This window comes from Belonocnema kinseyi, chromosome 4 (genome assembly GCF_010883055.1).
Source record: "Belonocnema kinseyi isolate 2016_QV_RU_SX_M_011 chromosome 4, B_treatae_v1, whole genome shotgun sequence".
Taxonomy (NCBI): Eukaryota; Metazoa; Arthropoda; class Insecta; order Hymenoptera; family Cynipidae; genus Belonocnema; species Belonocnema kinseyi.
In genome coordinates this window covers 31,692,567-31,704,243 of record NC_046660.1, presented here as the reverse complement: position 1 = coordinate 31,704,243, position 11,677 = coordinate 31,692,567, and the positions used below count along the sequence as shown (strand labels likewise).

Genomic DNA, 11,677 nt, shown 5'->3' with positions numbered 1-11,677 from the left:
CGCCGAATCGGAATCTGAAGTCAAAATTCGAAAATTCAAAATGGTGGATCCAATATGGTAGACTAAAATACAAAAAACGGTTTGACTTGGATAAATCTAGGTACTTATGGGTGTAGGGGTCGCTTAATCCGAATTTGAAGTCAAAATTAGAAAACTTAAAATGGCGCATTCTATATGGTGGACGAAAATACAAAAAAGACTCAAGTTGGATAAATCTCGGTACTTGTGGGTTTTTGGGGTTGCTGAATCCGAATCTGAAGTCAAAATTTGAAAATTTAAAATGGTAAGTGAAAATACAAAAAACGGCTCGATTTGGATAAATCTTGATACTTAAAAACTGGAAAATTAAAAATGGACAGACTAAACCAGACAAAGTAGATCCTACTTTTGGCTTCGTAGAATATACTAAACGGAGTAGTAGGATCCGCTATTATAAATTTTCAAACTTTTACCTTAGATTCTGATTCTTGGTATTTTCGTACGTCATATTGGATCGGCTATTTTCAATTTCTGAATTTTGACTTCAGATTCGGATTCAGCGATCCCAAAAACCCTAGGATACAAATTTTCAGGATAACAAATATTCCTGCCATTTTGGGCACTTTTTGTCGAATTCCCTCTGCCAACGAAGGGGTTAATGTATGTTCCTTATTTTGCCTTAATTATTATTCACAGCTACCCTGAAAAATGTATCATATCAATAAATATATATTATTACAACTAAAACTAAATTAAATTTGATTGCGTCTTGTGCTATTTCTGCAAAATTTTGATTTACTTTATTTTTAATGCATTTTTCAAAGAAAAATTGATAACGAGTTTGTAGATCTTTTTGGTACCTATACAGAGTACCGACGATTGAAAGATGAGCCACTTTCACTTTAAGAAACAACTGGGTGGATACGCATTGACATCTGAACTGAAATCCGCGGGTAACTAATTATTTGACACCTCTTTACGACCTTCTTCTTTATCAAATAGTTTTTTGATTAAGTAGTTTTCCCTATTTAAGATCGGCTAAAATTAAATTAGAAGAAATAATCCACAGCTAGATGAAGAAAGAGCACCCAGCTGCATTTTAATATTTTTTCATCTAATCTCTCGAACTAAACTTTTTATATTTTTATTTTAATAATTTGAAATTATTCAAATAAATCTTAATTCATCTGAAAAAATTAAACTCATATTTAGATGATTCATTTCTAATAGTTGAAAGTTATCATCTTCCCAGTCTTCTAGTTTCTTTAAAATTAGAATCGAAAACGAAGAACCACCTTTATTTTTATCAAGTATAAGGTGTGTCGAATAATGTAACTTGTGTCATTTTTTAAAAAAATGTTATTTTTTATTTTTAATGTTATTTCAATGCAACTAAAATAAAGACTACGCGTCCTATACAAAATGATTAATAAGAAATTTTTAGCACTTTTTTTCTTACGAAACTTTCTTTAGTTCATTTTTACCCTATATTCTATCATTTTTCCAAAAATCTAATTTTTTTCATTTGAAATTATTTTCTAGTATTATTTCTTAGTACATCTTATCAAAAAATAATAAATAACAAATTTGTACTTAATTTCTTTTTAAACGACTTGTTTCTATTAATTTTTTTTCTTACCTTGCATCGTTTTTCCGACAATTTTATTTATGTTATTTCTATCAACGTAATCCAATATCTTTCAAAAGTTATCTGGTATACAGACGACAATAAAAGCAACAAAAGATGGCGACGATGAGAGACAGACAACATCGTAAAACCTCTTTTTTTATTGAGTCGCTTTCGAAGTTAAAAAGTTTGAATAGTAGATAAAATTGTAATATTTGTGATATTTTTACAACGCAGAACGGCTATTTAGCTAGTCGAACTTATGTAAGTCAAATATAACTGAGAACGTAAGAAGCTATTATCAAATTTCATGATCAGAATGATTAATATCTCTTCTCTAAATCAACTAACGAATTTTTTGTTCATTTAAAAGTGTGAGTGAGATAGCGACAAGTATAATTATATCTACTGAAACATCTGGTATGGTATTGCATTTTCACGTTGTTGGACTGTATAATAAGTTTGCAGTGAATAAAGTGTCTTTGTTTGTTTAAAAAATGAGGATCATCACTAAATCTCCGGTTTTCGCTTTAGCAATCTTCCTCAATTCTGTTGGTAAATATAAATTTAAGCATTAAATATCGTCAACAAAAATGTTATTCATTCTCCGTTTAGGGTCTCGTATCTCAATATATAGTAAAATACTTGATTTTTCATCCTAGATAACAATAAAAATTACAGTAAGTTCCCAAAAAATTCCTCTGAAGCAAGTTCATATATACATCAAGCATAATTTATAGCCCAATGGAAAATATATAATAAACTATTTAGAAACATACGCTTAATCGTCTCGAAACTTATATCGAAACGTACCATTTCGCTACACGTATTTTAACTAAGAAAAAGTTCTATTTTAAAACTTTAGGAAGAGTTTCTGTGATATTTTCCATTGACGTAACATCTATCGACGTAACCTGAATTTTAAATTATCCTTAAGGAAACCCCATAATAAACTATGATATCGTTTAAAAAAATGTTTGTCAAAAAGGTAATAAGAATTTAGGCTTTCATATAAATAATATTTTAGGTTACATACATGGACATCTCTGGCAGAAAATATCAAATCAGCTAATATTTTAATATTTTGATATTTACATAAAACTTGAACTGCAAAATACAATTTTAAAAACATATTAAAGAAAAATTTTCTTATCTTAAAAGCACTATGTATGCGGAGAATCGCTTATATTTGAAGATTATCTAAAAGTGTACACACGATGCTATAAAGTTCGAAAAATTCGTCTAATTTTTTAACGGCGTTTGTATTTACCCAGCTGGTTAAATAAAGCGAAGTTTATCAATAATAGAATTTCATAATCGAAAAATTCGTTTCATTAGATTTATTTTATTTTACTTCTGAGCACTTTAACTATAAATTGAATTATTTTCATTGTAATTATCGATATATAATAAAGATCTTCTACAATAGAAGTAGAAATAAATTATTGGTTTTCAAGTACAGATTTTATTTAATTAATCTGTACTTATATTTCCAAGCATTAAATGGGCAAACTTTCCTTAAATTTTGCGAACTTCAAATTTAATTTTTGAAACTTTTGAAAATCATTATGTTGCAGCAATCGAAGGAGTGAGAAGGTTAAATTACTTTATTTTATTTGACGCAATTTGTTGAATCTAACCACACAATGTAGAATTCAATAATTAAATTCTTATAAAAGGTCTTTAAAGATATACAATTTTTAAATGCTGCTCAAAATAAGTTTAAATGTTATTTCAAGTTAATGAATAAAATAGCTTGTGATTTTACAGGAAGAAAGTACATTATTTAAGATAGGCAAATATTTTTAAATTACAAGAGCAAATATGATGAGTTTTGAATAATAATTATTCAAATTATTCATTATTTTTGAAGGGGAAGGCTAATTAATTCAAATCCAGATTTTTGACAGATCTTGAGAAAAGAAAAATGGATTCAATAGTAAAAAAAAGTAAACGAAATATGTTTCTCTGCATTTATGACTTTTGGGGCTACTTTCCTTAATAATAATAATTCATATAAATCCTGATTTCTGGAGAGGTTTCGAAAAACTTATTGAGCGTTATATCAAATTTAGGTAAATTTTCATTAAAATTTACATGAGGAAATCGTTTTAATGATCAAAATGGGAAGCAGTAAAATCTATTTCTTCTATGAATTTTGCTTATTGAAAAAAATTATTTTAAAAAAACGAATATAAATGAGGCAAAACAAACACAAAATATTGAAAGAAATATATATATTTATACAAAACGAAAACTTTCTTAAACTATTTATGTTCCCGACTGTGCAGAAAATTGCGTAGGCTTTAAAATTCAGCTGAAAAAAATAAGAACTGGTAGCTGAGTCTTTTCTCTAATAAAAGGCAAAAAATGAAGGCAGTAGCGTGCCTTTATTATTATAGCCACGAGCAAGTATAAAAGTTCGGAGTTTTCGAAGAAATTTGACATAGGTTCACTAAATCTGACTTTTTAATGATAAAAAATTCTAGGATATTATTGAAACTTTGCAGTTATCTTGTACACATGTGAAGCAAGCTTCTGACGGAGTTTCCACCTTCAGTCACCAATTTAAGTGTACCAAATTTAGGGTTAAAGATGGAAAAAATTTACTGGCTAAGGTCATAATTAGTTTATCAAAAATTTCTTCATATGAGGTAGTAGGTAACCTGGAGAAATTCTTATAGACATCATTTAGGTTCACTGGCGTCAAAAATGATTATTAAATGAGGCAAGAATAGTTTTCTCAAAAATCTTTTATTTACCTCCTTTTTTAGATCAAATGTTAACAACACAAAAATCTTTAGGACTTTATTTGTGCAAAATAAGATTATAAACGTTTTTTTATTAATCTATTTTTTTCTGCAACTAACCGATTTCATTAAAATCAAAAAACAGTTCAAAGATTTTATTTTTGCCATTATTTTGCATTATTATAGAAAATCTACAAAGCTGAACATTACTGATTATTTTTTGTGGTTCAGCGTACCATTTAAAAGTAATAAACAACGTTTCAGATTATTTAAAATTAATTTCAAGTGGGAGTCCTTCGTTGACTGGCCTAGAATCTGACAACACATAGTTTAGTCTCTAACCCTAGATAGAACGATTATTTACGTCCATTCCTTACAATCTTTCCGCCTACATATTTTTTATAAAAACGTATCCTTGCTATTTACAGCTATTTACGACTATTTACGTAAAAACTTATATCTAGTTCCTTATTTCTATTTTCTGTGATGGCGCAATTTAGTCCATGATAACGAACGAGTGAACGAGCGATTAAAATCCAAAGTTCAAGCGAGATAGAGAGAATGAGAACGCAAACGTATCTTAGTCTGCTTTTGCTATTGCATAACCATTACTTAGAATCCTTACGCTTCTCCATTACTTTTTTCTTTCCTCCATTTTCTTAATTCCTTTCTCAACTCCTTCTGTTTCTCTTAACAATCCTCATCCCATCCACTTGTATTCCCCTCTTTACTAACTTCATATTTTCTTGTGCACTCTAATCCTCTTTTTATTTTTCTTATCATTTTTTCCATCTCGTCCACATTTCCCTCTTCCATTTTGATATTTCGGAACTTTTCTCTAAACTGTTCTTTTCCTTGCCTTGGCCAATTCCCTTTCCTGCACTTTTTACTTTTGGTCCCCTTTTCTCCATATTGCTCTCTTTTCTCCCTTCAAGGTCACAATTAAGGGAAAGTGATCCGAATCAATTTAATCTTCTACCTCTAGTTGCTTGGCCTTCTCTCTCACCTCATCGTCCACTATCACATAATCAATGACCGTTCTTCTTTCCCTCCTGAGCGTGTATATTCTTTTTTCGCACCTCCCTCTATATTTCTGTTTAGATAAACCAACTTTACTCCTCCAAGCTCTTTAACAACTTCTTTCCCTCCCCATTCAATACTTTATCTTTGGAATTTCATCCTCTCTCATTTCCCCATTCTCTTCCTCCTCTATCTCCTGTTCTCGTATTGAAATACCCTCCTATTATAAGCCTAATCTCTTCTATATTTTCTTCCAACATTTGTTTGTTCTCCTCTGTTTTCTCCTGCATGTCACCGTTCATATAAAACCCCAGTATCTTCTACTTCTCTCCTCCCATCTTTAGCTCTTCTACTGTTAAGCCTTCTTTTTGTTCTTGCCTCTCTTTCTTATCTTTCTCTGTTATACATTCGTTCCTTGCTCTCATCACAATTCCTCCCATTGCTCAGTACTTTTCATTCTTCCTCTTTTACTTTAAACTTGCCACTTTTTTCCTCTTGGTGACCTTCCGCATACTCCTTCCCACCCCTTTTTATCCAGCCACGTCTTCGTCGTTATTTCTACATACCATTGTGTCAAAAAGTAACATATCCTTCAATCTTCCCTACATTCGTTTCTCGTCCCTTTTTGCTTCTTACTATTTCTTGTTTTCCTATCTCCCGTTCTTCCCTATCCGATTTTTCCGGGCACCTCATTTCTTACTACCTCATCCCTTTCCTACTCTCTCAATCCCTTTCTCATATTCCCATTTCTTCATTCTTGCCAGTACTATTTTCATCCGTTTTCGCTCTTACCTTCGTACGCTTCGCACTCCCCTATCTCGGGCTACTTCCTCTCTAATCGTATACCCTTTACCATCATATTTGCTTTTCTTTCTTCCCTCTCTTTTTTTCTATTCTTTGTTCTATTTTTTCCAACCTTTCATTCTCCGTATTCTAACTCTGGCCCCCTCCAAACTCCCGGTTCGAGCTTTCTATTGTCCTGATCTTACCTTGCATTTTATCTACGTTTTTGTTGTTGTCTTTCTGCTTTTCTAGTTTTTGTCTTAACAGCTGCATACTCTTCTCAAACTTTTTCCTGGTTTCTTTTTATTTCTTTGTTTCCTAGGTTCAGCTATTTCCCGCCTAATTTCTTTTCTTAATTTCTCTCCCCTTTTCGCCCTCTTTTTTTATAGATCCCCATTACTTCTATCATAACTTCCCGAATTTCTTTCAATCTTTCCTCTTTCATCGGATATTCAATATCTCCCTCATTTCCTTAGGTCCTCTTACTCTTCTCAACAGTGTCTACAAAACTATGATTTTCCGGCAGCGATCTGAACATTTTTGGATACTTAAAGCCTGAACCGAAATCTTCCTGCTCTTCACTGCTTCCCTTCTCTTCCTTTTGCCTTAATTTCTTGGATCGCCCCTTTCGGTGTACTTTAAACTTCCTGCTCTAAATCCGTTTTTTCCTCGGTGTTACTCGCTCAGCTAACCATAAATCTAATTCAAACGCTCCCACCTTCTATCCTTCCATGCCTCTATCTATCGTCGCGTTCCTATCTTACCTTTCTCCGTCTCTATCCCGCCTTGCTACTACCAACCAAATTAACCCAGTCCTCCCACCCTGTCACAAATCTGAAACCAACCTAACCTCAACTTCCACACCCTTACGCTCACCATTCTTTACAGAATTCCAAAACTATGTTTCGCGAGTTTATTATAAAATTATTCACAAAAAAACAAGTGAGTTAAGACGTAAGAGTAGACAGACATTTTTCATGAAACACGAAAAAAGAACCTTACATTAAACTGTAAAACAAATTAAATCTGCTGATCTTCCAAATCTTCCAAAGTAGAGCTGACTTGCGGATCAATTGATTTGAGACGGTTAACTCTCAGATATATTTTCAGATATACATACTTATAATTAATCGGTATTTTTAAGTTAAAACGCATATAATACAATTATAATTTTATACGCAACAGGGATTCGAACGCATAAACCTAGGCATGCACGTCGATTATCTTAACGACTATACTATTACACTAGTTGCGACCTATGAAATAATCGCGAAATGCACTTGTAACTGAGGAGGCGACCTCGTTAACGACGCCTGAATACGCGTCCATGCAATCGCGCGCACACGAGAAAAGCTCTCGCATTCACCTCATATCTATGTAAGACAGCTTAAACAGTCGCGGAACACTAACACGTCTTGCTCGAATAAACTCTTAAGTGTACGCGATCTGTGATTAAGTTGAGCCATCCAAAATTATGTTATTTATTATAAAACCCCTTCATTGCTAAGTGGGAATATTGTGTTAAGTGACGACTATTACAGAAATGTCAGAAGTAATAGTTTTTTAGGTGATACAGTCCATCCATTGCCGATTGCGCTATGCATTCACCCAGTCATCCGCGCGGATAGGTTGCATCGTTATGACTTAGGGCGAACTAAGCAAACCAAGCGGATCGGTATCATGTACCGATTCTTCTGTAATGACTACTGCACCAATACTGTAATTTTAGTTCGGTAGATTTGACATATCTTACAATATTTAATACTAGAGAATAGAGGTTTAATTTACTAAAGGATTACCATTAAATTTACCTTACCTTCATTGTGACATTTACAAGGTTGCCACAACTTAAGTGATCAGCTAGTGGTTGAAACAAACCTTAGCAGGAAATAATGCACAAAAAAGAAAAATAATATTTAATGATCAAGCAATTTTAAGTGTTTCTTGTAACCGTAACAGTAAAAACTGCTTTTTATGAGGGGGTGAAAATGTCAAAATCTCTTAGCATTTCGTAAATGTCATAATCAATTTAAGATGAAACTAATGGCAATCTTTTGGTAAAATAAACTTCAGTTCCCTAGTACTAAATACTGTAAGGTATGTCAAATTACTGAACCGAGATTTTAATAGTGTTGCAGTGGAGATTACAGAAGGATCGGTACATGCTACCGATTCGATTGGCTTGCTTAGCTGGCCTCCAAAGTCGTAACAACGCAACCTATCCGAGCGAACCACTGCATGCATTCATGGAGCAATTGAAAATGGGTAGCTGCATCACCTCAAAAACATTAATTTTAGAAATTTCTGTAACAGTCGTCACATTACTCAATATTATAACTTAGCAAAGAAGGGGTTTTGTAATAAATAAAACAATTTTATATGGCAAAACTTATTTACAGATAGCAACTCGTGTAATAGTGTAGTGGTTAATATGATTCGCTTGTGTGCTTAGGTTTATGCGTTCAAATCCCCCCCCCCCCAACCGTTGCGTGCGAAATTTTAATTAATTACAAATACGAATTAATTACAAGTATACCCAAAAATATATATACGAATAAGCCGTATGATTATTTAGTAATTATTTTTATAAATATTATTTCACAATTTATATTGCCGTCTAAACTATAGTCTAAACCGTTAAAATAACTCAGATCTGTTTATATAATCCGTCAAAGTTTCATGATAATTCGTAATTGCAGCATCGCGAAACAGTGCAGAATAGCGGTTAGATCGGAAAAATCTACTGATCCGTGGGTCAGCACATACGTACTTGGGAGATCAGTAGATTTAGTTTGTATTAACATAATTTTAATTGATCTACGCTTAAAACAAGTACGCTTCATCGCTTAATTCTATTATTTACAACATTTACTATATAATCTGATAGATAAAACTATTACTTGATTATAATGAATAATTAATGATTATAATTATAATGTTCTATATAAACAATTTACCTTACTTCACGCCAAAAATGTTCCCTTCAATACATATGTACTAGGGTGGTCCACAAACTCAATTTTTGATTTCCGTCAAGATTAAGACATGCTCCCAAGTTTTTAAAATTACCATGAGGTTTTAAATAGGAAAGACTCGTTTTTCAAAAAAATAGAAAAAAAGAAGCACTTGCTGTTAACTTCTCGTCAATTAATATTTAATCAGCTCTTGAAGACTAATTAAGGAATAATTTACACCCAATACATTTTAACGCTGACACCCCTTCGTCCACCTCCTTCGTATTTTGCCGTTATCATTTTCCGATAAAATGATACAGTTTATGAATTTCAAAAATAATATTTTTTGTTTAATGTATTCAGTAATTATTTTTACAATTTTCGTTTATTTAGAAAATGTTCTCCTGCAATACTTAAAATTTTTATTTTTAAATTAATTACACAATGAGCGAATGTTAAAAGTAATATTTTTGCTTAGGATATTTTGCAAATGTTAAAACATTTTTCTTCGCGTACGTCATAAAAAGTGATTGTTTTCTAAGATTAATGTCGTACGTAATAAATGTTAAGAGTGAAATTTTTTGTGAAAGACAGTTTACACTTATTTGAAAAATGAATATCCCTTGTTCCTTTTCAAAGATGAAATTAAGAAAATTACATTAAAAAAATTAATATTTCAAGTAAAAATTAGACTATAAGATCCGAAATAATAAAGCATTGAATAATATGGGATATTGTGTGAGAGATTAAAAAATACATATCATTTTCTCCACCTTTCCTATGAAAAAGCATACGTAATTGTGTCGGAATTACAACTCTATTTGCGACAGTCCTGTATATTTGTATATATTGTAATATTTCGGAAAGCTGGAAGGGGTCCTGTGATCGCTCAGTCCACTGAGTCCGTCTCAGTCGGTCTCGTACATCAAATCAGTCAGTCTCAGAATAAAGTGAAGTGTAAAAACAAAGTTTCTTTCTTTTTCTAAACTAAACCTAATCTCTTCTTGCGCGTCTTTTTATCTCTAATTTAGTTTTATCCAACAAATTGATTATTAATTGTTTTAATAATTGCAAAACTGTCCGCATTGTTTAAAAATATGAAAATTATATGAAATCCTTCCACTCTATTATTTGTCCCAAAGATAATAAATCTTCAATACTTAAAGACGAAGAAAACCTATTCAAAATTAGTTATAAAATACTTACATGCATGTCACTTATTGAATAAAAAAGATTGTTTTTGAAAAGGTTGCAAAAAATCGCCTTTAGCATGAATTTATCATCAAACTGGTAGTTTGCATTTTTCGGAGAATTCCCTAGGCACAATACAAGGGTGTTTGGGGGTCAAAATTAAAAAGGTTTTAAGAAGAAATTATTCCTTACTTATTACCTAAGTAGTGCAAGAGTTAATGTTTACAGATTTAAAAAAAAATGGAATTTATTTTTCTGGAAAGCGAATAAATTGGTGGTGATTCAGGAGGGACCTGTCATAAACTACATCAATCTACCACGAGGGGAGTAACAAGCTTTGTTACTATTTGAGAAGTAGGGGAGTGGGTAATGCAGAATGTGACATCGCACATAGAAAATAGAAATGTAAATGGCAATTTTTTTAATCTTGAAAAAACGAAAATGAGTGATTTCACATTTTCGCTTCAATGCGGATGGAATCAATAGAAACCAATAAGAAAATATAAATATTTTTGGTTGAAAGTTACTTCTTTTTGATTGAAAAATTTACTATTTGGTTGAAGATTGAACTTTTGTTCAACGTTCGTCTTATTTAGTTAAAGATTAATTTTCTTAACTAAAAATTGAACATAATTATTTTAAGTTCGAAATTAATAGTTTTCAGTCGAAAATTCAATGATTAAATTTTTCACTGAATTTGTTGGTTTTTTTTTGTCAAACTATTTATCCTTTTTTGATATAAAATTAATTTTTTTAACTTTTTAATTATTTGTTCAACAATGATCTTGTTTTTTATAGATACTGGGATAATACATTTTTATTGCGAATTAATAAAATCATTTTGCATCAAAACTTTTGCTTTAATACATTCGTTAAATCAAATTGACAATGGAAGAAACAATAAATTGAAAACATATAAAATACAATAAAATGTGAATTAAATAAAATAACGAATTCAAGGCAAGTAAAATAAAATACAATTATTGGAATGAATATTAAACTTAATTCAATTACATCGGATACAATCGCACCTAATTAACTAACCTCGTCAGAAATCAGAAAGCAAAAAAGCCCCGCGGAAGAGTTCGCCAGGTTCTTTTTAGATTTGGACATTTCTCCCACTTTTTCAATTCTACGCCACCTTTTCCCCTAATATCCCTACGCCGCTCTGTCCCATACCCTCACGGCCACGAATTTAGTGTACATGTTGTGTATGTGTAGTGTATAAGCGGGGCCCAGCGAAAGAAAAAAATAGTAGAAGAAAGAGAGAACGTAATAATTGTGGGTCCGGATGCAATAAGGGCACATAAAATTTTTTCGTGCGAAAACGAAGTCCCCTGGAGGCTTTAGAAAAAATTTTCGAATTTTAATTT

At 31.6% G+C, this 11,677-nt stretch overlaps 1 protein-coding gene across 1 annotated transcript in view; it reads left to right on the top strand.

Annotated features, from left to right (window-relative positions):
• The first annotated feature begins 1,880 nt into the window (after window positions 1-1,880).
• LOC117172127 overlaps window positions 1,881-11,677 on the top strand; it is a 13,230-nt gene continuing 3,433 nt past the window's right edge. Inside the window, exon 1 of the mRNA XM_033359917.1 lies at window positions 1,881-2,161. Within this exon, the coding sequence (XP_033215808.1) occupies window positions 2,104-2,161 (58 nt within the window). The 5' untranslated portion in view covers window positions 1,881-2,103. The remainder of the gene's footprint in view (window positions 2,162-11,677) is intronic.